General features: G+C 39.7%; 1 protein-coding gene across 1 annotated transcript in view; it reads left to right on the top strand.

Moving 5' to 3' along the window:
* The window catches only part of KYAT3 (kynurenine aminotransferase 3), a 40702-nt gene that overhangs the window by 5701 nt on the left and 11572 nt on the right, over positions 1 to 23429 (top strand). The window contains 8 exon segments of the mRNA XM_078155799.1: positions 90 to 239; positions 1835 to 1945; positions 6192 to 6302; positions 17559 to 17607; positions 17610 to 17647; positions 22642 to 22684; positions 22687 to 22790; positions 22792 to 22828. Coding sequence (XP_078011925.1) covers positions 90 to 239; positions 1835 to 1945; positions 6192 to 6302; positions 17559 to 17607; positions 17610 to 17647; positions 22642 to 22684; positions 22687 to 22790; positions 22792 to 22828 — 643 coding nt within the window.

Raw genomic sequence — 23429 nt, 5'->3', positions numbered from 1 at the left:
AGCATTTAAACTGAAAGGAACAAAATGCTCATCTTTTAGAGTTTAATCATAAAATAAAATTTAAGATTTCTTTTCTTTGGTTTGTACAGGGTCATCCAGCACTGGTGGAAGCTTTATCTTCTCTGTGTGAAAAGATTTATAACAGACTGGTTGACCCAAATCATGAAACAACAGTGACAGTGGGAAGATATGGATCTCTTTTTAATGCCATACAAGGATTAGTTAATGAAGAAGAGGAAGTAAGTTTACTGAGGTGTTTGTTATATTAAATCTGTTAATGTAGCATAATTATCAAGTTAATTACTACCTTCTGTCCTGCTTTGGCATATTTTAAAGTTTATTTAAATGGAGAGAAAATTCATAAAAATCTCCCTTATTCTTGTATTCTACTACAGTAAACCCCAGAAATTACACAAAACAGGTACATAACTTGGTCCTTGCTGATTGATTGAATGAATGAATGATAACACAAGTAAGTCACTGCCTTCAGGGAGTTTACAATGAAGTTGGGTTTATAACAGCTTCCTTTGTAGTGTCAAAGAACTGGGAACTAAGGATTGTCCATCAACTGGGGAATTATGGTCTTTGAAAGTAACAAAATTTTAATGTGGCATAAAAAATGGTGAAAGACGTTGTTTTAAATAAACCTGGGAAGACTTGTATGAACTGATGAAGAGCAAAGTGAGCAAAACCAAGAGAACAGTTTAAATGATAGCAACAACATTGTAAAGAAAAACAACTTTGAAAGATCTGAGGACTCTGATCAATGATCTCATTGATCTGCCACCCATTATGGACATTTGAGTAAAATTAGAAAGTTTGGGAAAGCAGTAAAGCACAAGTGTAAATAATGTGGTGATGATGAAACAGATACCCATTGACCTAGTATCTGTAACCCAGTGCATGTTTAAGTGACTATCATGTGCAAGGCTCCAGGATTAAGATCTGGCCTTTGTGAGTTTAGAATTCCAGGATGGGAATTGGGGAGGGGGGAGGGATTGCAGAGAAGCAGAAGGGTCCTAGCCCACAGGTTACATCTGTAATGCTTCTCCACTGCCCCATCATCTAGTTTTCTCCCTAGAAGTCATGTTCACTCTTTCATAGTCCCGTTCCAGTCATGAATCCCATTCTACCAAGTCTATGATTCTTATGATAGCATTCGTATTAGGATCTCTACTTCCATATTTTGTGCATTTGTAGGCAGACATCTGAGTGTGTCTCCCTGACTTACCCGTCCTTGCTACTGATACTCATTTTTCTTTCTATGTCTCTTCCTCCATGTGCTCTACATCAGTGGTGTCAAACTCAAACATATATGGACCAACTGATTTAGAAAACCACAAATTAACATTATCTGCATTGCATGTTTGGCCTGCTGTGAACTGGACACCTCTGCTATACTGCAGCCAAACAGACTACATGCTACAGTGACCTCTCCACCCGCACCCCCAACCCGAATCCTTCCTCTTCAGAACGTAAGCTCTGGGAATGCAGGGGATGTTTCCTCTTTGGTCTCTAGCACAGTGGTATGTGCAAGGTTGGTACTCAATGACTAATAAATTCTTGCTCAATTGGACTGGCACAGGACGTAAGTGAAATAGTCACTATGCTCAAAGAGCTTACTTTGTTTTGTGCCGATGTGAAGAATGATTGGAAAAGAGGATAAGCGAACAACTTCATGGAGGAGTCAGCACCTCACCTGGGCCTGGAAGGAAAAGGACACAAGGAGGACAAGATCTGGAAGGGATGTGTTCCTTGTGTTCTTTGGGAGAAGGCAGGCAGGAGGAGATCAACAATGCCTGCAGGGACCGTCCCAGAGTGCTGCCCTTTTCAGGTGATCGTCATTGAGCCTTACTTTGATTGCCACAATCCCACGATAAAGATGGCAGGAGCAATTCCTGTCATTATCCCCTTACGCCATGTGAGTATGCTGACAAGGAGGCTATGAAATGAATGAATTGGGGGGGAGGGTCCGAAACACCGTTCCAAGGGATTCCGTGGTTATTCTGGACAAGGATAGTGTGAAAATGGTATTTCTGAGTTTGTCAACATCTCCTAATTAGTTATTGAATCTTTTCCATTGATTGTCAACAACTATACTAGAAAGCAACAATAGCAGCTCACATTTAAGGACCACTTTGTAGTTTATAAAGCTCTTTTCTCCCAATAACCTTGTGGCCCTTTAAGAATGGTGTGATTTTTAAGAATTTCTATCCAGCTAACTAATATATGAAAATAAAACACAAAATCTAGTATCTCAGAATTGGTGCTAAAGGGTTAACCTAGTTCAGGTAGATTCCCTGCAGAAGAATATATTCTAATGTAGACATATGGGATGTCTATACACTGATCTCTATATATCTAGCCCTCTAACAGTATATGAACAACTATGTACAGGCAAGATATTTACAGGTGATCAACAGAGGAAAGCACTACCATTAAGGGGGATTGGGAAAGGGTTCTTGCAGAAGGGAGCCAGGTGGCACAGAAGAAGAGGAAGTGAATTCCAGGCTTGGGGGACAGCCACTCACTTCATAGTTCAGCCACAACAAAGATATGATCATTCCTCTCCCCATATCCCTTTTACCCTTCCCCAAAGCATAATCCCACTACACTGCTGTGTCAGTCTCTGGGCAATAGAGGGGAATTAGGCTTACAGCCCAACTCAGTTCCTACCTAGCATTAGTCCCACCAAGTTCCTAGTCCAAAGCCCCTCTGGACTAGCTTCCTAGGATCCCGGCTTCTCAGGAGTTCCCTTCTGGGCAGGCTACAATATCTGACCTGGAATCCTAGGCTCCAAAGTCTCCATGGCTTGTATCTGGGACTCCATTCTCTGCCCCTAGAAATGAAAAAAAAAAACCAAGACCAAAACCCCAAGCCCATTTTGCCAGGCCACCTGGCCTCAAGGTAAGAGGAAGGAGGCCCTTAGTCTACAGAAATCAAGTTAGTATTCACTACTTTTTAGTTGGCTTATCACCAAAATATAAGCTGTTCCTTGGTTCCTCAGGATAGAATTTGCTGCGTCTCTACCTAGAGCTGGACTGTCTCCACTGATCAACTCTAACCAATTCCCATAATGCCACGGTCTCCAGAGCAGCAGAATACTTCATGTGGTCTTTCCACAGTGGTAGGTGCTTCCCAAGATAAGTAAAACAGTCCTATCTGTCAAGGGGTGACAAGGACACACATTCTGTGCCTATACCATGAGACGGATTAGATGTACTCTAAAAGATGTCAGTGTACTAGTGGTCCCAAGGAGGAGGAGCAGATGTTACTGATTGGGGGGAGACAGCAGAGACTTCATTAATGATGTGCTATTTGAGTTGAACTTTAAAGAATGGATGATATTTTGACAGAGTTACTGGAAGGGGACCCTCTCTAGGTTAAGGGATTTGTATGAGAAGCGATCTGGAGGTAAAAAAAAAACCAGGGATCGCTGAAACATTGGATACATGAAAGAGAATAGTGGGCACTAAGCCCAGAAAGAAAAGATGGTTTATACTGTAATAGAAAATATTATTTCTTACCTAATCTTCTCTTAGCAGCCACTCTGTGAAGTAGGTATGGCAGAAGATTTAAGTGATTAATGCACCAACTTAACCAAAGTTACAGATGATGGCTGAAATCTAGATCTCCTCATTCTTATCCTTGTGCTCTGATTATCAAACCATGCTACTCTCTGCATGCATAGGGTTTCTACACTTCTGAGACCTTGACTTTGGCTTTAAGGAGGGTTATCAGGGTCTTTGGGGAGAAGGAGCATCAGTGCTGTTATATGGCACAGGCTCCTGTCACCAACTAGGGAACACCCTTTTTCTACCAGCTTGGTAGATAACTGGTGCTACTGGCATGGCCTTTATAAAGGAGAAGAGTAAGAATAAAAGCTGAGTAGTGCAGACTGACTCATCAAAGATGTTACCAAAAAAAAAATGTTACATAGGCCCCCTGCTTCAAACTAATGAGCTAAATAATATTTTTGTGAATCTTAGGATTTCAGAAGACTTCAGTTCTAAGTTCTAGATACAATATTTATAACCTAAACCATGTGGGCTGAGGTGCAAAATTCTTTTGACCTGTATGAGGTCCTCTGGCCTTGGGAGACCTGGAACTACAAGACTGACCTGCCAGGCCAGATAAGCCCTGATTAGAACCCTAACACTTTGTCTGGGACTGAACCTACCTCAGGAATGCAGCAAGTTGAATGGGTTTTTGACCTGTATTTACTTAAGGAAGTATTTTCCTGAATGAGTAGTTTGTGATGCAACATGAGAATTTTATCGTAAGTGACTGCTTGAAGTATATGCAGGCTTGAATCTTTCCACAGTAGGAAGTTAGAGAAATATAGTCATTTGAAATCACTTTTAAGATTTTAAAGGGGGAAGAAGAGTAGCTAATGAACCAAAAGCATTTTATGCCCAACATAAAATATATCTACATGATAATGGCTCTGCTCAAAGCTCCAGAGTCTGAGTTAACTTCGTTTAGGGATGTTCTTCCAACAGGTCATTTTAAACGACCATGAAATTTATTGTTTAAAACTACAAACTATAAACCCTTCAGAGTAAAAATGTAACTAATAAAATAGCTTTACCAAAGAGAAGCAAGACATCTTTTTAAACTCAGCTTTTTAGTTTTTATCACAATCTATAAAAATAAAACAAGGGAAAAAACGAGGCCACTATTTCACTATTTAGAGAGGGCCATTCACTTCCATTAAACTTTACCTTTTCCATGAAATGCAGTGACATTTGTTTCAGGAAAGATGCACAACGGTTATTATATCAATTTGCAGAATGTAGTGGTGGTTCTTTAACATAATATAATAAGGGTTTCCAACCATACATCAGGAAATTAGTAACGTGTTTATGTTGTCCCATAGGCAGTTTTCCCTAGAGTGGGGCTCTCTATCATGTCTCTAACACTTATCTGACTTATAAAAGTATGAGCTACCTATGAGTAACAGAGCTGCCTTAGCTGATTTAAAGAACATGAACACAGATTGTAACTGAGGATTCTTGTAGCAACGCCAGTGACTCATGTGATTATCTGTAACCTCATTTGAGCACTTTCACTAATCCTTAGACCTATAGCACTGAGACAGCAAAACAAGTAACAATAGTCAGTGCTGGGATCATACTTTAACAGTTAAAGGACATAGCCTTTAGAGGAATTGATCAATTACACATGGAAAGTGACATGTAATCACACTCAGAGTTTTCACCAATTATTTTTTGAGAGATTTACTTTGTAGGGAGTTTTGAGTATTTACTGGGAAATATCTGTTATACCCAAGCAAAATGTTTCAAGCTTTGATGTGGTTTTTATTTTTTTGAGAAAAGAAAATAATCATAGGAATTTACCAGTTACCATAAATATTTATTGGAACCACATACACTGTTATCTCCTTTCCTGCTAATGCATCCTTACTTAGTACTGCTCCCTCTTCCCTAGTCAGACCATAGGCCCATACCATGAGAAGTAAATTAAAGTTTGAGAGTATTCAGGGAAGGGTCACCATAATGGTGAAAGACCTTGAGATCATACCATAAGAAAATCATATGAAGGAACTGGAGATGTTTAGCCTAGAAAAGAAAGGACTTGGGGGGAGAGGGGTGGAACGTGAAACTGTCTTCAAGTATTTTAATAGCTGACTAAGGAAGAGAGTTTAAACTTGTTCTTCTTGGCCCCAGAGGGCAGAACTAAAAGCAAGCAGGTGGTTGTAAAAGAGCAAATTGGGGGTTGATGTAAGAAAGAACTCTCCGGCAATGAAAGCTATCCAAAGGTGAAACGAGCTACCTTGACAGACAGTAGCTTCTCATTTCCAGAAGTCTTCAGTCAAAGGCTAGACAACAACTTGTATGGTATGCCATAGAGAGGATACTTGTTCAGATATTGGTAGGATTTGATGGTCTCTGAGGTTCCTTTCAACTCTTGAGATGACATGATTTCACAAAGTCCAATGCTACTTCAACATGATGGCCTTTTCAAAATCCTTTGTGTAGCATCACTTAATTGAGAAAAAATTTACACCAAAGACAATTAAAAGTATATTAGGCTGGTATAGAATTTTGGTATCTTCAACATTGTAATCTTTTAGTAAGTATTTTGGCTACACTTATGTAATCCAAAATGACTTTTAGTTTAAAATGACATGATTTAGTATCAGAATACAGAAAATGTAAATTCATTAGAGATTAACAACTTCATGTTTTTCCCCGTATACAGCTACTTTGCCGGGTATGTGGGAAAGAGCAATAACAATAGGCAGTGCTAGAAAAACATTCAGTGTGACTGGCTGAAAGGTAGGATGAATGAAAGCATGTTGTAGATGGAAACAGACACACGTTTTTGTTTGCAGTGTTTTTAAGTTTCTATGTTTAATTTGAAGATTTATTCTTTGATTTACAGAATATATACATAGTTGGGTTTTTTATTCTCATAATACTCAGACATGTTGATCTTTATTCTAGAGATAGCACACCATAGTCTTGCTTCTGCCACTAATACGCTATGTGACAGTCTTTCTAGGCTTCAGTTTCTTCATCTCAAAAATGAGGAGGTTGAATCTTTAAATCCCTCTCCAGCTCTAAAATTCAATACTGTTGTGACCTATTATCAATTTTCACAACATCTTTAGAAAATGAAAAGAATTTCTATCTGTGTAACCCTGGGCAAGGCACTTAACCCCAATTGCCTCACCAAAAAAAAAAAAAAAAGAAAAAAGAAAAGAAAAGGAAAAAAAAGAATTTGGTGAGGTTCTTTTTAAAAATAAAATAAACAGAAGAGTGTAATTCATGAAGATTTCATAACTCTAAAAAGAAAAAAGGTGATTGTTTATTACAGTAAATAACTCATCTCAAAGTCTGACGACTCTGCACAACTCTGCCTTACTTAAATCCAATTCACACACAAGTCAAGACATCACCCTGTGATGTCGTGATCCTCTTTAAAAACTTTCAGAGATGAATAACAATGTCATCTCACCAGAACCTAGCTATCAGGCAACTTTGCCTATCAGATTATAAGAAATAAACTGAAATGGCATCTGAGCTCTGTCACATTCTAGGGCTTGTTGCCATCAAGACGATGTCATCCACAAGTAAAAGTATCTGCCAAGGACATCCTGCATGGCAGTGACTAACACTCTATTTTGGCACATCAATTCTTTTATAATCTACAAATAATAAACACAGCAGGACCTTATTTCAGTCAGTTGTATGACTGTCAAGATGTATTCTTTGGTAAAAGAAGGCTTGGAAAAGCCTTCTTGTTCTCTTCTCCTTTTCACCAAGAATACCCTTGACATATGTCAACTGTTATCATGAAGGTTTTACAGAGAAGAGAAAGTAATATATGGGTTAATGGCTATTGATTTCTTTGGGGAGAGAAAATAATATAATCAATGATTTTTCCCACTATTCAGTATCATCTTTGCCTTCCAATATCTTGAAAATTGATCCCTGAATTCCTTTAAAATTGGGTTGCATCCATCTCAGATTTCTTTTTTTTTACATCTCAATTTATTATTTATTTATTTATGATACTTTTTAAATTTTGAGCTCCAAATTCTCTCCCTGTCTCCTACCCCATGTCCCTACCCACAGAGAAGGCACAAATTATGACATCAAGTATGCATGTGAAATCATGCAGTACATATTTCCATATTAGCCATGTTTTTAAAAAGTAGAAAACAATAAAGAAAGCAGGAAAATTAAACTTTAATTTGTACTTTTCAGAGTTAATCAGTTCTCTCTCTGGAAGTGGGTACCATTTTTTCATCATGAGTCCTTTGGTATTGTCTTGGATCATTGTATTGATCAGAGTAGTCAAGTCTTTCACAGTTGATCATTACAACATTGCTGTTACTATGCATAATAATCTCCCATTTCTTCTCATTTCATTTTGCATCAGTTCATATAGGTCTTGCCATGATTTCTGAAACTACTCCCTTCATCATTTCTTATAGCACAACAGTACTTCCTCACTTATCATATGCTACAACTTGTTCATCCGTTCCCCAATTGATGAACATCCCTTTAATTTCCAATTCTTTGCCACCACAAAAAGAACTGCTATAAATATTTTTGTACACATAGGTCCATTTCCCTTTTTGTTCTCTTTAGGATACAAACCCAGCAGTTGTATTTCTAGGTCAAAGGGCATGCATAGTTCTACAGCCCTTCAGGCATAGTTCCAAATTATTCTCCAGAATGGTTGGACCAGCTCACTACTCCAACAGTAAGTAGTTCATTAGTGTACCTGATAGGTGTGAAGTAGTACCCCAGAATTGCTCTAATTTGCATTTCTCCAATCAATAGTGAGTTAGAGCCTTTTTGCATATTACTACAGCTTTGATGTATTCTGAAAACTGCCTGTTAAAATCCTTTGCCCATTTATCAATTGGGGAATGGTTCTTATTTTTATGAACTTGATTCAGTTCTATACGCAGTATATATTTGAGAAATGAAACCTTTATCAGAGAAATTTGCTGTAAAAAATGTTCATATCATTTCATTGTCTATGGTACCTTTTAGCATTGTGTAGTTTTCCCTGGCTTTCTCTTTTAATTAGGTCTATATTTTCTTTTGCTTTGTATGGGATCATGATTGCTACCCCTGTCTTTTTTACTTCAACTGAAGCAAATTAGATTCTGCTCTAGCCCTTTATTTTAACCCTATGTGTGTCCTTTTTTCAAGGGTGACTATCGTAAACAACATATTGTTGGATGCTGGTTTCTAATCCATTGTGCTGTCTGCTTCCATCTTATGGGTGAGTTCATCCCTTTCACATCCACAATTATGATTACAAATATGTACTTCCCTCCATCCGATTTTATTCTGTTTCTTCCTTTCTCTCACTCTTTTTATCTTGTTCTTCCTCAAAAGTCCATGTAGCTTCAAACCACTGCCTCCCTTAATCCACCCTCCCTTTTATCATTCTCCTCTCTCCTGTCTTTGTTTTATCTCCTTCCCCTCCAATTTCCGTATCAATAAGTTACATTTCTATACACAACTGAGTATGTTTATATAGTCCTCCCTCTTTGAACTAATTCTGATGACAGGGAGATTCAAGCATCACTTGCCACCTTCCCCTGCCATTTCCCCTTCCATTGTAAAAGTTTTCCTTTTGCACCTCTTTTGTGTGAGAAAATTTTCCCCAGTTTACCTCTCCCTTCCCCCTTCTCCTGGTGCTTCCTTTTCTTGTCTTTTCATTTTTTTTTGAGATCATTCCAACATGATCAACTCATACTCATGTTCTCTGTGTAAACTCTTTTTAAGCGTCCTAATAATGATGAAGTTTTTAGAAGTTACATATATCATTTTCCCATATAAGAATGTAAATAGCTTAACTTTATTGAATCCCTTATCATTATTATTTTTCCATCTTTACTTTTTTATGCTTCTCTTGAGTCTTGTGTTTGAATGTCAAATTTTCTATTCATCTCTTGTCTTTTCATCAGAAATGCTTGAAAATCCTTAATTTCATTAAATATCTATTTTTCCCTCAAAGGATTACACTCAATTTGGTTGGGTAAGTGATTCTTAGTTGTAATCCTAGCTCTTTTGCCTTCTGGAAGATCATATTACAAGCCTTCAGCTCCTTTAATGTGGTAGCCACTAAATTTTGTATAATACTGACTGTGGCCCCATGATATTTAAATTGTTTCTTTCTGGCTATTTAAAATATTTTCTCTTTGACTTGGGACCTCTAGAATTTGGCTTAATATTCCTGGGAGTTTTCATTTTAGGATCTCATTCAAGGGGTGATCAGTGGATTCTTTTGATTTCTGTTTAACCCTCTGGATCTGAGATATCAGGGTAGTTTTCCTTGATAATAATTTATTGAAAGGTGACGTCTAGGCTCTTTCTTCGATCATGACTTTCAGGCAGACCAATAATTCTTAAGTTATCTCTCCTCAATTTATTTTCTAGGGTAGTTGTATTTCCAATGAGATGTTTAACATGTTCTATTTTTTCATCCTTTTGATTTTGTTTTATTGTTTCTTGATGTCTCATGGAGTCATTAGCTTTTACTTGCCTAATTCTAATTTTTAAGAAATTATTATCTTCAGTGAGCTTTTGTACTTCTTTTTCCATTTGTCCAATTCTGTTTTTTAAGGAGTTCTTTTCTTCAGTGGATTTTTGTGCCTTGTTCACCATTAGGCCAATTCTGCTTTTTAAGGTATTATTTTCTTCATGTTTTTTGTGCCTTTTTAAAAATTATTTTTATTTTTTAAAAAATCACATTTTATTGTTACAAAGTGAATGGCTTGTATTGTAGCCTTGGCTTCTTAGGGTTCAGTGTGTGACTATAAGGAATGGGTGCACATTTCCTGGTTTGGAAAAAGGATGTATTTGGAAAATTGGCTGGAAGGCCCATTTACATTTTCTTTTTTTTTTCTTTTTTTGTGCTAGGCAATGGGGTTAAGTGACTTGCCCAGGGTCACACAGCTAGTAAGTGTTATGTGTCTGAGGCCAGATTTGAACTCAGGTCCTCCTGACTCCAAGACTGGAGCTCTATCCACTATGCCACCTAGCTGCCCTATTTTAGTGTTTTTTGTTTTTTTGTTTGTTTGTTTTTAGGCAATTGGGGTTAAGTGACTTGCCCAGCGTCACATAGCTAGTAAGTGTCAAATATTTGGTCTGAGGCCGGATTTGAACTCAGGTACTCCTGACTTTGGGGCCAGTGCTCTATCCACTGCGCCACCTAGCTGCCCCCCATTCACATTTTCTTGACGGGCTGGCCAGATGCTGTGAAGGAGGCATGGCAAGCCTGTGCCAACCCCCCAATTAGATTCAGGAATTCTTGAAAGTCTAACTGCCATCACAGTTGAGGTCCAGTTTCTTCATCATTTGGTCCAGAACACTGGGGTCCTGGTTCTGTGTGAAGAAGCCAGCTCTGCATTCATGAAGGCCAGGAACTCAGTCTTGGAGAGGGTGTTTAGGCAGTTATCTCTCAGTCAAGTATACTTCTGGAAAACAACTATCATGGACTCAATGCTTCTCTCTGTTTCAGTGGGGGTGTTTTTTTGCCCATTGTTGAGGGAAGAGGAGAATCTGGAAGTGGAGCCTCTCTAAGGAACAGTGTCAGAGAGCAAGCAAATGCTACAAGCAACAGATTTGTGGGGTTCAGAACTTATCTCTGCTGTGCCTTTTTTTTTAAACCAAGCTGTTAATTCTCTTTTCTTAATTTTCTTGCATCACTTTCATTTCTTTTCCTAATTCTTCTACCACTCTTATCTCTTTCTTTAATTCTTCCAGGAATTCTTGTTTGGTTTAGGTCCAATTAGCATCATTCTTTGAGGGGTTTTTTGGTAACTTTTTTTCACATTGTTGTCTTCTTCTGGGCTTATATATTGGTCTTCCCTGCCACCATAGTAGCTTTTTAATTAAGTCAAATTCTTTTTTGTTGTTTGTTCATTCATCCAGACTATATTTTTACTTATAATTTTATGTTAAAGTTGGGCTCTGTGCATCTGGGGGTGGAGAGGTGCTGTCCTAAAATTCTGGCCTTTTTATGCTGCTGTTTTCAGAGCTGTTGGGTGTGTGTGGGGGGAGTCTACAGGCTTTTGATGCTTCCAAGGTGGTATGATTTGGGGACAGATGTGGTCACTGCTCTACTGGTCTTTGATCTGGTCTTTGCTTAAAAAGGGTCCCTGCTCCTCTACAGCTGCAAGCTCTCCCCCTAATCCCACTAGTGCTCTCTTTGCCTTGAAACTGGGACCAGGGCCCCTGCTCCCTTGTGACTGACCCCCAGCTCTCCTCTCTACCCTGAAGCTACAGCTCAGTACTGCATATAGGCAATAGAGTTGCCAATCCATGCCAGCTATACCTAGTGCTGGCAAAGGATCCCCTGTAATCTCTTTCTGACCAATTGTCTGACCCCTTACCATCTCTGGGCTGAGAGCTCCCAAAGCTGCTGCTACTGCTACAGCTAGTGTTGCCACCACTGCATGTGTGGACTCTGGTCAGGCCTCCCCCTGGCGCCACAGACTTCTGCTGACCTCTTAAATTTTCTCAGGCTGGAAAAATGTCTTACCCCAACCTTTTGTTGGCTCTGCCACTCCAAAGTTTAATTTGAGGCATTATTTTAAAGTTGTTTGGAGAAGAATATTGGGAGAGTTCAGCTGGGTAGGTGCCACTAATCCATCATCTTGCATCCCAGATTTCATCTTGATGCACTTAGTGTGGTCCAACAGGTTGTCCAGTTTTTATCTTCTATGGTACTATTGCTGTTTCCTCATATAGCACATAGATCATATAATACATAATATAGTGGTTCCACTGTAACCAATTTTGAAAAAAGGTTGCTATAGACATATTGACAGTTCTATTCCCTTTTTCATCTGTTGTGGAGATGTTGTAGAATGTGTGTATGTGTAGATATGTAGATGTGTGCATGATGTTGTAGAAGAAGTATGGAACTGAGAGGAGAAACCTGAGTTCCAATTCTGCCTCTGCTGTATACTGGCTGTGTGACCATGGATGGGCAAGTAAGATGATTAGGTTTGGGATACCAAGGAAAAGAGACACTGCAATACCCATCTTAAGATCATTTACAGAGTTTATTAAGTAACATAAAAACTATCAATGGACATATTCTTGCAAAACAAAAGCAAGGAGACATTTGAATTTTGCCAATCTCACTGCCATACCCTCAGGCCATCTCTGTCTTCATTTGATCCAAGTCAGCTTTATCCAAGGCAATAGCCCAAACTTAGATAGCCTACAGGTGTTAGGAATGATGTGATTTCATAGCAAAGTAAACAATGGAAGGCTGGCATGCCTAGCTGACAATACCAATCTGAGGTAACTCAGTTCCTGGGCTTACAGAAACATAACAGTCACATTTATGTCAGGGAAAAGGCACACTGCTCTTACTGGCTCCACCTTCTTGTAGATATACCCCAGTATTAGGTGCTTGTTGCGGTGTAAGAGTGTTCAGGGAAGACTCGCACCTCTGGTGTGAGGGCTGCCATGCCCTTTTCAGGGATGCTTTCTGTCTTTGGTATCCACCTGCCACCCAACTCTCACCTGTAGCTGCAAGAAGCTGTAGCATGTACAGTGGCCACACTCCAGTAAGCTGTTTCTGCAGATAGGGCATAAACCCATCAGTAAGTCTGGGGGATGTCTACTCCTAACATGTGAAGACTTCCCCCAGTGGAATGGGCAGATGAGAACAGTTTGCTCCATTGGACCATGAAGGCTAAGGAGGTAGGAGCTGTGGAGGGCTTAGAGCTTTGTTAGACATTGAAGATGTCAAGGTCATCTACTGCATCCTAAGCCATAACTGGTTTTCTTAACTTTTGTCTAGCCACTGGACTTTCAATGATTTTGGAAAAGAGAGTGAGAATGATGATTGCAAAGGGCGCTGCCTCACTTAAAATCCAGTCAATGTGCAAATCAAAAGATATCACTCGAGGGCAGCTAGGTGGCGCAGTACATAGAGCACCGGCCCTGAGGTCAGGAGGACCTGAGTTCAAATCCGGCCTCAGACCAAACACTTGACACTTACTAGCTGTGTGACCCTGGGCAAGTCACTTAACCCCAATTGCCCAAAAACAAATCACTTAACCCCAATTGCCTAAAAAAAAAAAAGATTTCACTCATACCATTTTACCATTTTTATCTACATCAAAGTCCTGTGGCATCAGGCAAGTAAAGAAGCAGCAGGCATGACTACACTGGGAGCTTGTCACAACCTTGTACACAGACAGGCATCCTAGGCCATAGGGTCATCTCACCAGACTGAAACAGCAATGGGATTTGATAGCCCCCTGGGTGTCTAAGCAGCCTTTTTTTTTTTTTAAGGATGGCACTGCCCATCTCCTGGTGTGCAAAAGGGGCTAGAAAAGGTGCCCTAAAATTATCTGCTTCACCCAACCTAATCCTGGTCTGCTTACCACAGCAGTTGGGGATCCTACCCTGCAGTCAAAATACAAAAAAAACAAAGTACAAAAACTTTGGCAAAGATGATTCCCCTCACCATTGGTACATGGCGTGTGCACACACTGATGACAAAATCCAGTAGACCTGAAAGACAAATAGCTCTTGTTGGGACAGAACCCAGCAGGTGCCACATCCAAAGGTGGAGTCAGCCCTGAGTGAAACAAGACTGGCCAATGAAGACCAGCTTACTGAAGTTGGAGCTGGATACATGTTTTTCTGGAGTGGTCACAGTGTGGTGAAGCCAAGCAGAGGTTTCACAATCAAAACCAATCTAGTCAACAAGCTTGAATGCCTCCCAAGAGGAGTGAACAAAAGGCTTATGACAATGGAATTGCTACTTGCCAGAAAACGCCATGCCACCGTGATCAGTGTATATGCTCCCACCATGATGAACTCTGATGATGCCAAGATAAATATCATGATGACCTGGAGACCTTCATCATCAGTGTGCCAAAAGAGGACAAGACTGTAATTCTGGGTGATTTTAACTCCAGAGCAGACACAGACTATCAGACATGGCAAGGAGTCATTGGGAGAAATGGAATCGGAAACAGCAACTGTCACTTACAACTGAAGGCTTGTGCGTCTTATGACCTTCTCATCACCAACTGTCTTCTCTTTACTTAAATGCAATAAGATCTCATGGATGCACCTTCACAACAAACATTGACATTTAACAGACTATGTCACTGTAAGGAGAAGACGGGACATGAGAGTGACAAAGGCAATGTGTGGTGCAGAGTGCTGGACCGATCATATACTTTTCCTTTCTGACCTAAACATCCACATTCAACAAAAGCAGTGGCCCCAAGGCAAGATGACTACCAGAAGACTTAATGTCTATAGATTAGAGCGCTTCTCCACTATGACCTGTTTGCTGCTAACTTGGAGGGAAACCTGAGCCAACACACTGTCGGCAACAGTGGAGCAGAAAAGGAGTGGGCAGTTTTCAGAGATTTGTGTAAAGCACTGCATTCACTCATCTTAGCCAGAACACTAACAAACATCACAAAGGTCTGAAAAAAATGATAGGGAAATTCAGCAGCTGCTAAACAAAAAATGAGAACTCCACAGGGTTTACCCACAGGATAGTCTGAGCATCTCTAAGAGGCAGCATTTAACTCCATCAAAAGCTGTGGTTGTGGTTGTTCCTTCATTCTCGAAGAGGACCATGACATCAGGAAGACGATGCCAAGACTTGCGATTTAATTGGATTTGAGTGAGGGAGGGCTATGCAAAGTTACTGCCTCACTTTCTCCTCCAGAGCCATCTGGGTCCAATGGCCAGATATAGATCAGGACAACTAGAGATGGCCCAGGATGCAGTGAAAGACCTTGGCCTTTTTAAGCTAAGGTCTTCCTGAGTTCTAACTTAGACAGAGGCAACACCCATTCAACGATTAGGCCTATTTAAGAAGTGAGTCAAAGGATAGCCCCTTTAATCAAAAATTAAAAAAAAAAATCAAACTGGGAGGGGAAGACCCTGAGTGTCTCTGGCCAAAAGAGAAACATTTGCTATTTGCATTTACTCTGAGCTATAAGAGCCCAACAAATAACCATTAAGTGGTACTTGGGCAAGGACCCATTGATGACCAATCAATGAGAGCCAGAATGAACCACTTTATTCATATATCATATCTTCTATGTGCTACATGAGAAAACAGCAATAGTACCATAGAAGATGAAAACTGGACAACCTCTTGGACCACACTAAGTGCATCAAGAAGAAATCTGGGATGCAAGATGAAGGATGAGTGGCACCTACCCAGCTGAACTCTCCCAATATTCCCCCTCCAAACAACTTTAAAATAATGCCTCAAATTAAACTTTGGAGTGGCAGAGCCAACAAAAGTTTGGAGTGAGACATTTTTTCAGCCTGGAAGTTTGAAATAGCAATTCAAATACTTGAAATAATTTCTCAGTTCTCTTGGTCTCTTCATTGTGGTGACAACTTTATAGAAATTACACTTCTTTATATGCATTATACTTGTATGTTGTTGTTTTTCAGTCATTTTTAGTTATGTCTGACTCTTTGTGATCTCATTTGGGGTTTTCTTGGCAAAGATTCTGGAATGATTTGTCATTTCCTTCTGCAGCTCATTTTGCAAATGAGGAAACTGAGGCAAATAGAGTTAAGTGACTTGTCCAGGGTCACACAACTAATAAGTGTCTTAGGGCCAGATTTGATGTGTCTGAATCCAGGCCAGCACTCTATCTACTGCACCACCTAGCTTCCCCCATCATACTTCTATAGAAAGCTATAATAAAACATAATGGTGTCTTTTCCTTTATCCCTTTCCCATTTTTGGCATTAATAATTCATTTGAATAGTTCATATTGGAGCTGTTGCATTTGTATATGCTACTTTCTTTTTGGTGTCAACAAATATTCAGATATATATTGATCCACTTTAGAGGATCTTGTCTAGTTCTTCATAGAATTTTTCTACTTCTCATTCTTTGCAACAGAGTTTGATGCCTAATCTGCAATTATCTTCACATCTCTTTTCTTTTAGGCTTACTGTGAGTCCTAAAAGGAGAGTTGACCAATGTCCTGTGATGTTTCTTGTTGACTTTGGGCACAGGTTGAAGCCTATTCTGCTAACTTCATTTGCCTCTCCAAGAAACAAGTGCCACCCTTCCCATTAGCTGCAACTTCCATTTATAGCAATAACATCATTATCGATATGGTTCATTTCCACCTCATTGATGTTGGCCAACGACCTTACTTTCAGGTCATCAGCCATTAAATTAATTTTATATTTGCCCCTTTTCCACTACTCAGTCACCATCACAGTGGAAGCAGAAAAGGACTCATGACAAAGGTGGGGGCCATTTCACATTTTTATTTATTTCAAAGAATTCATGACCTAATTGCCAGTCTATTTGTGATGAACCTCCCAGGGTTGTCTTTGAACAACAGATAGTCTATCTCTGAATCAGTGTTTGTTAATCTAGTATCTATTGACAGCGTCTCTTGTATCTGGCTGTGGTAGAATGACCTTTTCTATCTCTGCTGCCCCTGGGCCTTCAGTGTCCTAGTCTGATTGCTTGCTATAGCATTGTTTTGCTTGCTTTCTGCTGTGGTTCCTGAGGCTTCCAAGGTCCCTACCCTGGGACTTTCTCAGGGGCCCTTGCCCTCCTGCCCTGTTGCTGACTCCAGAGACAGAGCCTTGTAGGCTACACATATCCCAGACCATCTTTGGTTGCCCTTCAAGGTTACCATGCTCTGACACTAACTTTGCTTCTGGGCCCTCTTTTCTGTTGTCCACGGTACAGTACTGGGGCATAAAAAGTCACTTAACTGTAGTTTCTATTGGTCTAGTGGAACTTAAGGGTTTTGCAGGAGCAGCTATATGCGGGCTGGGCCTTCATCCTCCTGTTCAGACAGCCTTCTCAGCCCAAAGTTTGTAAAGACTTAAGGTCAGTGGAACTGATGATAGACTTTTACTCAAAAAGAAAGTGGTAAAATGAGTCCCAATTCCAGCATTTGTCTTCACCATGCATTTGTAAATTTGTAAACTACATACGACTTTAAAATTTTTTATTCTCTTGAATTTATTATTAGCAATTAGATTATTCACATCTGCTCTTGCTGTTTCTTTTCTTAGCTTGGTTAGTCTATCGGTCCTAAGAATCTCATCAGACAAATGAAGATTGTACACAAGATGTCATTTATACTTGTGCAGCTCCTTTATAGGTAAATGCATGTAGTGCCCAGGGATTTATGATGAATGTCTTTTTATTTGAAGGTGGCACTTGATGTGATACATGTTTTAAATAGTTGAGTTCTTGCCTTCATGCCCAGAAGTAACACTTCACCCTATATAACACATTTGGGGAATTTAGGGAACATTATCAATTGCTGTAACAATGCTTCCATAGTAAATCCTTGATGTTTTATATACAAAAAATGGTTTTCCTAAAAAATGTTTCCATAGCCAAAGTCTTAGCTTTTGGCTGTTACCTATTTTGTGAATCATATTTTCACTGAAAAATGAATTTTTTTCTAAGAAACAAACCAAAAACAAAAATCCCACCACTAAAAACTCCTGAATGGAAAAATTTCTATTTTAAAATGCTGATTTTTAACAAAGGTTTAAAATATTTTTCTAAGGCCTACTAATTATACTTACATTGGATTCCTTTTCAACATCTTTTTTATTGATAACTTGGCTGAAAACATTCATAACAACAGTATTAATAACAATAATAATAGCTGCCAATTTGTGTGGCACTTTTAAGAATTACCAATAATTTTATATCATCTCATTTAACAATGAGATCGTGGATGGCATGCTTCTCAAATTCAAAGAACACAGGAAGTTAGTAAGAGAGGTATTATATTAGACAATAAAATCAACATTACAAATCATTGTAGCAGAACAGGTAGAAATCAACAAAATGAAAGTTAGAGATAAATTGAAGGTCAATATTTAGACTCAAAAGCTCAGTATAAAAAAGATGAGAACCATGTTATGTGGTCAGTTTTTAAAAAATTAAAGCAATTTTAGGCTGTTTATACAAATACAGTGTTTGGATGATGGTAAGTACTAATCTAATCATATTATTTTTTAAAACAATAATTTTCTTTTAAAACTAGTAATACTTAGTAAATACAACCAAAAAATATAGAGTAAAAGCCCAAGTCACAGAATTTCAAAATTGGAAAGAACCCAGGAGCCCATATAATGCAACCCACAACCTGAACAAAAAAATTATAACTTCCTAACAAATGGCCATTGACTCTTTGCTTGAAAGTCTCCTGTCAAGAGAGAGCTGATACTTGCCTCGTCAGCTCATTCCATTTTAGGAAAGCTCTGATTATTATGAAGTTTTTCCTGATATCACATCTAAATTTTCCTCTTTATACATTCCACCCTAGAGGCAGCTTGGCATAGCGTATAGAGAACTGGCCTCAAAGTTAGCAAAAACAGGTTCTAATCCTCCTTCAGACACACATTAGCTGTGTGACTCTGGGCATGTTGCTAAACCTCTCATTGCCCCCAGTCAAGTGTCTAAGAGCAGGTGTCAATCTGCTTCAGTGGAAGGGCTCCACCATCTTTCCAGTCCCTCAGGTCTGCAATCTCCATCATCCTTCATTCTTCCCTCTCCCTCTATCTGATCAGTTTCTATCTGAGAAGTTTCTATCTGATCAGTTGCTAGTTCTACCTTTCTGCCATCTTTCCCTTTCATTCTTCTTCCCTGGCTCTCCTAGTGTTTTGCCTAGACTACAGTCAGAGACTGAAATGGTCTCCCTGCCTCCTGTCTCTCCTCTGTCCAGTCTGCAGCCCATGCAAACATTCCTGAAACACAGAGGATCTCCAGCATCTCCCTGTCCCTTCAGGATAAAATACGAACTCTTCTGTTTGGCATTTCAAGTCTCTCATAATCTGACCCCAGCCTATCTTTCCACAATTTGTATCACTGTCCCTTATGCTCTCTACATTGCAGGCAAACCTATCCTGTTTGCTATTTTGTATATACAATGCCCATCTCCCACCTCTGTGCCTTTGGACAAGTGTCCTTCCTGGCTGCAATGCTCTTCCTCCTCACCTGCCTTGTAAAATTCCTCAGTTGATTCAGGGTTCAGATCACCTGCAAATTTCTACATGAGTCCCATCTGTGTCCCCCATGAGGGTGTCAGAGGCAAGAAGTGTTTTCACTTTTGTTTCTGTATACAACATCATCATCATCATCATCATCATGCCCCTCCCAGGATAAGCATTATCCAGAACCTCAGCATCGTGGAGATTGCTTCAGCTTTTCACTGTCACCTCCTCAGCCCCCTCCATTGCTCTTGTCCATCTGGCCAGCTGGAGAGCAGATCAAAGAGCTCCTTCCATCATTCCCCCTTACAAAGGGCTCCAAATCCCAGCACCTTTTCACTTGCCACCAGCTGCGTTGTTGGTTTCTACTCCAATATTATCATCATTTTTCCACACTGAGCCACGCCCTTTTTCAGTTTCTTTTGTGCATTTGTCTTCCACTATTAGAATGTAAGCTCACAAAGGGCAAGGACTGCCTCTTTTCTTATTTGTATCCCCAGTATTTAATATGCTTCCTGGAACACAATAGGTGCTTAAAAAATGTGAATTAATGTTAGTGTGTGTATGTATGTATATATATATATATAGTTAGTATATATAATGTTAGTATATCATTTGTATCCCCAGTGCTTAGCTTAGCACCTGACACATAGCAGGCACTTAATAAATCTTGTTGACTTATTGATCCCTGCTCTTCCCTTAGAAATTTTCTGTATTTACTTTATACATGTTTTATGATATTCTGTACAAGAGGTGTTACTACTCAGTGGACTGAGAGCTGACCTTGGAGCCAGGAAGACCTGGGTTTGAGTCCTGACTCTGCCCCATACTGGCCCTGTGACTCAAGGCAAGTCACTGAGGCTCAGTGCCCTGGGGCAGCTCTCTAAGTCTATAAGTTGAAAGGCAGGTGCCAGTCTGCACTGGTGGAAAGTTCTCTTATCAGAAGTTCCCTCTACTAGTAAAATCACAGGTCAGTTTCAAAAAAGAGAAAACATGTCTTCACATATATCATGTATGTTCATATTGTACCAATCTTTGTATGAGCGTGTCAATTTTTAATTGATTTATCTGTGTACATGTCAGTTCCCCCAGTACAGTATACACTTCTTAAAGGTAGTGGCCATCAAGGGACTGGCACATACAAATGTTCTCTGCTGAGCCACATCCAGATCTACTTATTTTACTCTTGTCTGGCCTACATCTCTCCATATTGCCTATAGATCTCAGAAGAACAGCATTAATGATTTTATCCAATGCAACAAGCATTTATTAAGCACCCACAGTGTACTATGTATTCTGCTAGGGGCTAGAGATGCAAAAACAAAATGAAAAACAGTCCTTGCTTTCATGGAACATATATTCTCCCGGGAGAATACGACAGTGCATGAGCTGAGCCTGGAAGGGAGTTGGCGATTCTGCAGAGCTCCACCTGTACCTTCAGCACAGCTTGGCTGCCACTGGCAGGCCTTTTCTCCATGGTCACTTGTTTCTCTGACACTAGAACAGGAGACTAAGGCCTCTACATTGGAAACTCTAGACCCAGTGACTGACCCCCTTACGGTCATATCTTGGGAAACTAAGGTCTGTGGTTGGTCTCAACTTGTCTGGTCTTAGGGCCCATTCCTGTAAGTCCTTAGACTGCACTAGGTGGTGAAGGGTGCCACATCACAAGGGCAGAACATGGCAACTAGTACTCAAGGAGTTGAGTGACCGTAACCTCTGACTGAGCAGCTCTTCGTACTCACTGCTGCATGGACTTGAAATCTGTCCACTTCCCTGATGGCTCAATATATTTTTCCCAGCTCTACATCTCTTTGGATGGTCATACGAGCCGTATCAACCAAGGCTGCCAAATCTCCGCACACAGGATGCCCTGCTCAATGATCCTGTTAAGTGCTTATTTAGGGTCCTATGAAATACTCCTCAGAGATACACTGTTCTTCTGGGGTCGGACCTGGCTTCTTAGAGCTCTCTCCTTACCATAGACCAATTATGTCTACAGTATGAGAACCACTTTAGGAAACACCAGCCAAGGAGCCTGGGCTGGCTTGGATTTTTGTAGGCTGGCTACAGGTGGCTTCAGAGGGGGAAAGAGTCTAGCATCTGGGTCAGGTATATTGGTAACAGCTGCTGCCTTCCTGTTCAACAATTCTCGATCCTTCCTGAACGTGCTAACATAAAGCTCTTCCCGTGAACTTGGAAGAAAGGCTGAGAGACACTTAACATCTTCCATATAAATATATGCTCTATGTGCCAGTGTATGCCTAGCATCAATGGGTGTCAACCTTTTCAAGTATAAGGTCCGCTTCTTAAAATCTAAATATTGTATAGACTTCCCCCATAACAGAAATTATATTGCTAGCATCCATTGACTGATGAAACATGAAATGACAAAAGATTCCTATGAATTCAATGACACTTTGAAATGTATTTCTGTTATTCATTACAACAGCATCTGCATCCACTTAACAAATAAAAACAAGTATTATTCACACTGTTTATTTTCTTGGAACTAAATATCAAGATGACAATCCTTGGTGGGTCTGTGGATCCATGAGCCCTGCCCAAACATGCCACAGCCATACCACCAGAGCCCTTGGCCCACAGGGTGGAAGCCACCGACCTCAGTCATCATTTCTCTAGTCAGTTCCATTAAACATACATGTATTAAGCACCTTCTGTGTGCCAGGGCCTCTACTAGGTGCTAGGGATAAAAAGGCAAAAGCAAAACAATTCCTGTCCTGGTCACTCCAATCCATTAATCAGAGTCATTTGGTAATTCATCTTATTAGAAAAATAATTTGGCATCATTTTTACTCCAGAGGGAAACTTTTTTTGTGTAATAACTTTTTTTAATGTACATCACCATGATTAAGAATATGATAGTTTCACATCCATAACCTCTATAGTAGGCAGTTAGACACTTATGAAGTCATAACCAGGCAAAAACATTTGTAGAAGTCAAAGTTTGCATAAATTTAACCACAGCTAACCCAGGAAGGAACCTCTTCTATCTGCTTAGTTAAGTAATCATTGACCTATTTATTAGGAACAATACTGATTCTCTTTTATTAAATTTGCATTACAGTAATTAATGGGGAAAAATCATATATTTCCTCCCTATTTTTGAATCTTTAAAATACAGGAGGCTTTGGCTTGAGCTTTTTGGTTTGACATTAAACACGTGGATGACCAGAATGCTACTTTTGTTCTCTGCCCTGGGAACTAAAAGCAAAATGGGATCGGATGGTCCAATTACTCCAAAGCATTGGACTGACACCCATATGCCCCGAAAGAGGGATACCTCATCATTGCTGATGTTTCAGTGCTAAGTTAGTAAAGGTTTTGTAAATTTTGGGGGCACATAAACATCAATGTGGAATGATGTTTTTATTGGGTGGTTCCATCTATATTCTAACTATGGAAAAGAGCAATCTTCCTATGAAATTGGTTAAGATTTGTCTACTCAGAAAATGCACGTAATATCAATTCCATCTTATAGTAATTGTTACAAGTAGTTCTAGTAAATATGAATGTAATTCTGTAATGATTATTGAGCTAGCAGATATGTCATAATAAGTTTCTTTATAGAAAAGAGGAAAAAACTGAAATGTCCTGAGCTTAAGTTCTAAATCAGTGCTCTAAAAAGTAAACTATGTCTGGGACTCTATAAGAAGAGCTGACTGATAGGCAGCTAGGTTGCACAGTGGATAGAGCTCTGGCCTTGGAGTCAGGAAGATCTGAGTTCAAATCCGGCCTCAGACACTTGACACTTACTAGCTGTGTGACCCTAGGCAAGTCACTTAACCCCAATTGCCTCACCAAAAAGAAAAAAAAAAAGCTGACTGGTCATGAGATCAGACTGTAACGAGCCAAATAATGTCGTTCTTGACACTAAGGGAATAGCAAACATGATGTGTTCAATTCTGAGCT

This window comes from Phascolarctos cinereus, unplaced genomic scaffold, assembly GCF_003287225.1.
Source record: "Phascolarctos cinereus isolate Bilbo 61053 unplaced genomic scaffold, phaCin_HiC Scaffold_5;HRSCAF=322, whole genome shotgun sequence".
NCBI lineage: Eukaryota > Metazoa > Chordata > Mammalia > Diprotodontia > Phascolarctidae > Phascolarctos > Phascolarctos cinereus.
This window is presented reverse-complemented; position numbering and strand designations above follow the sequence as displayed.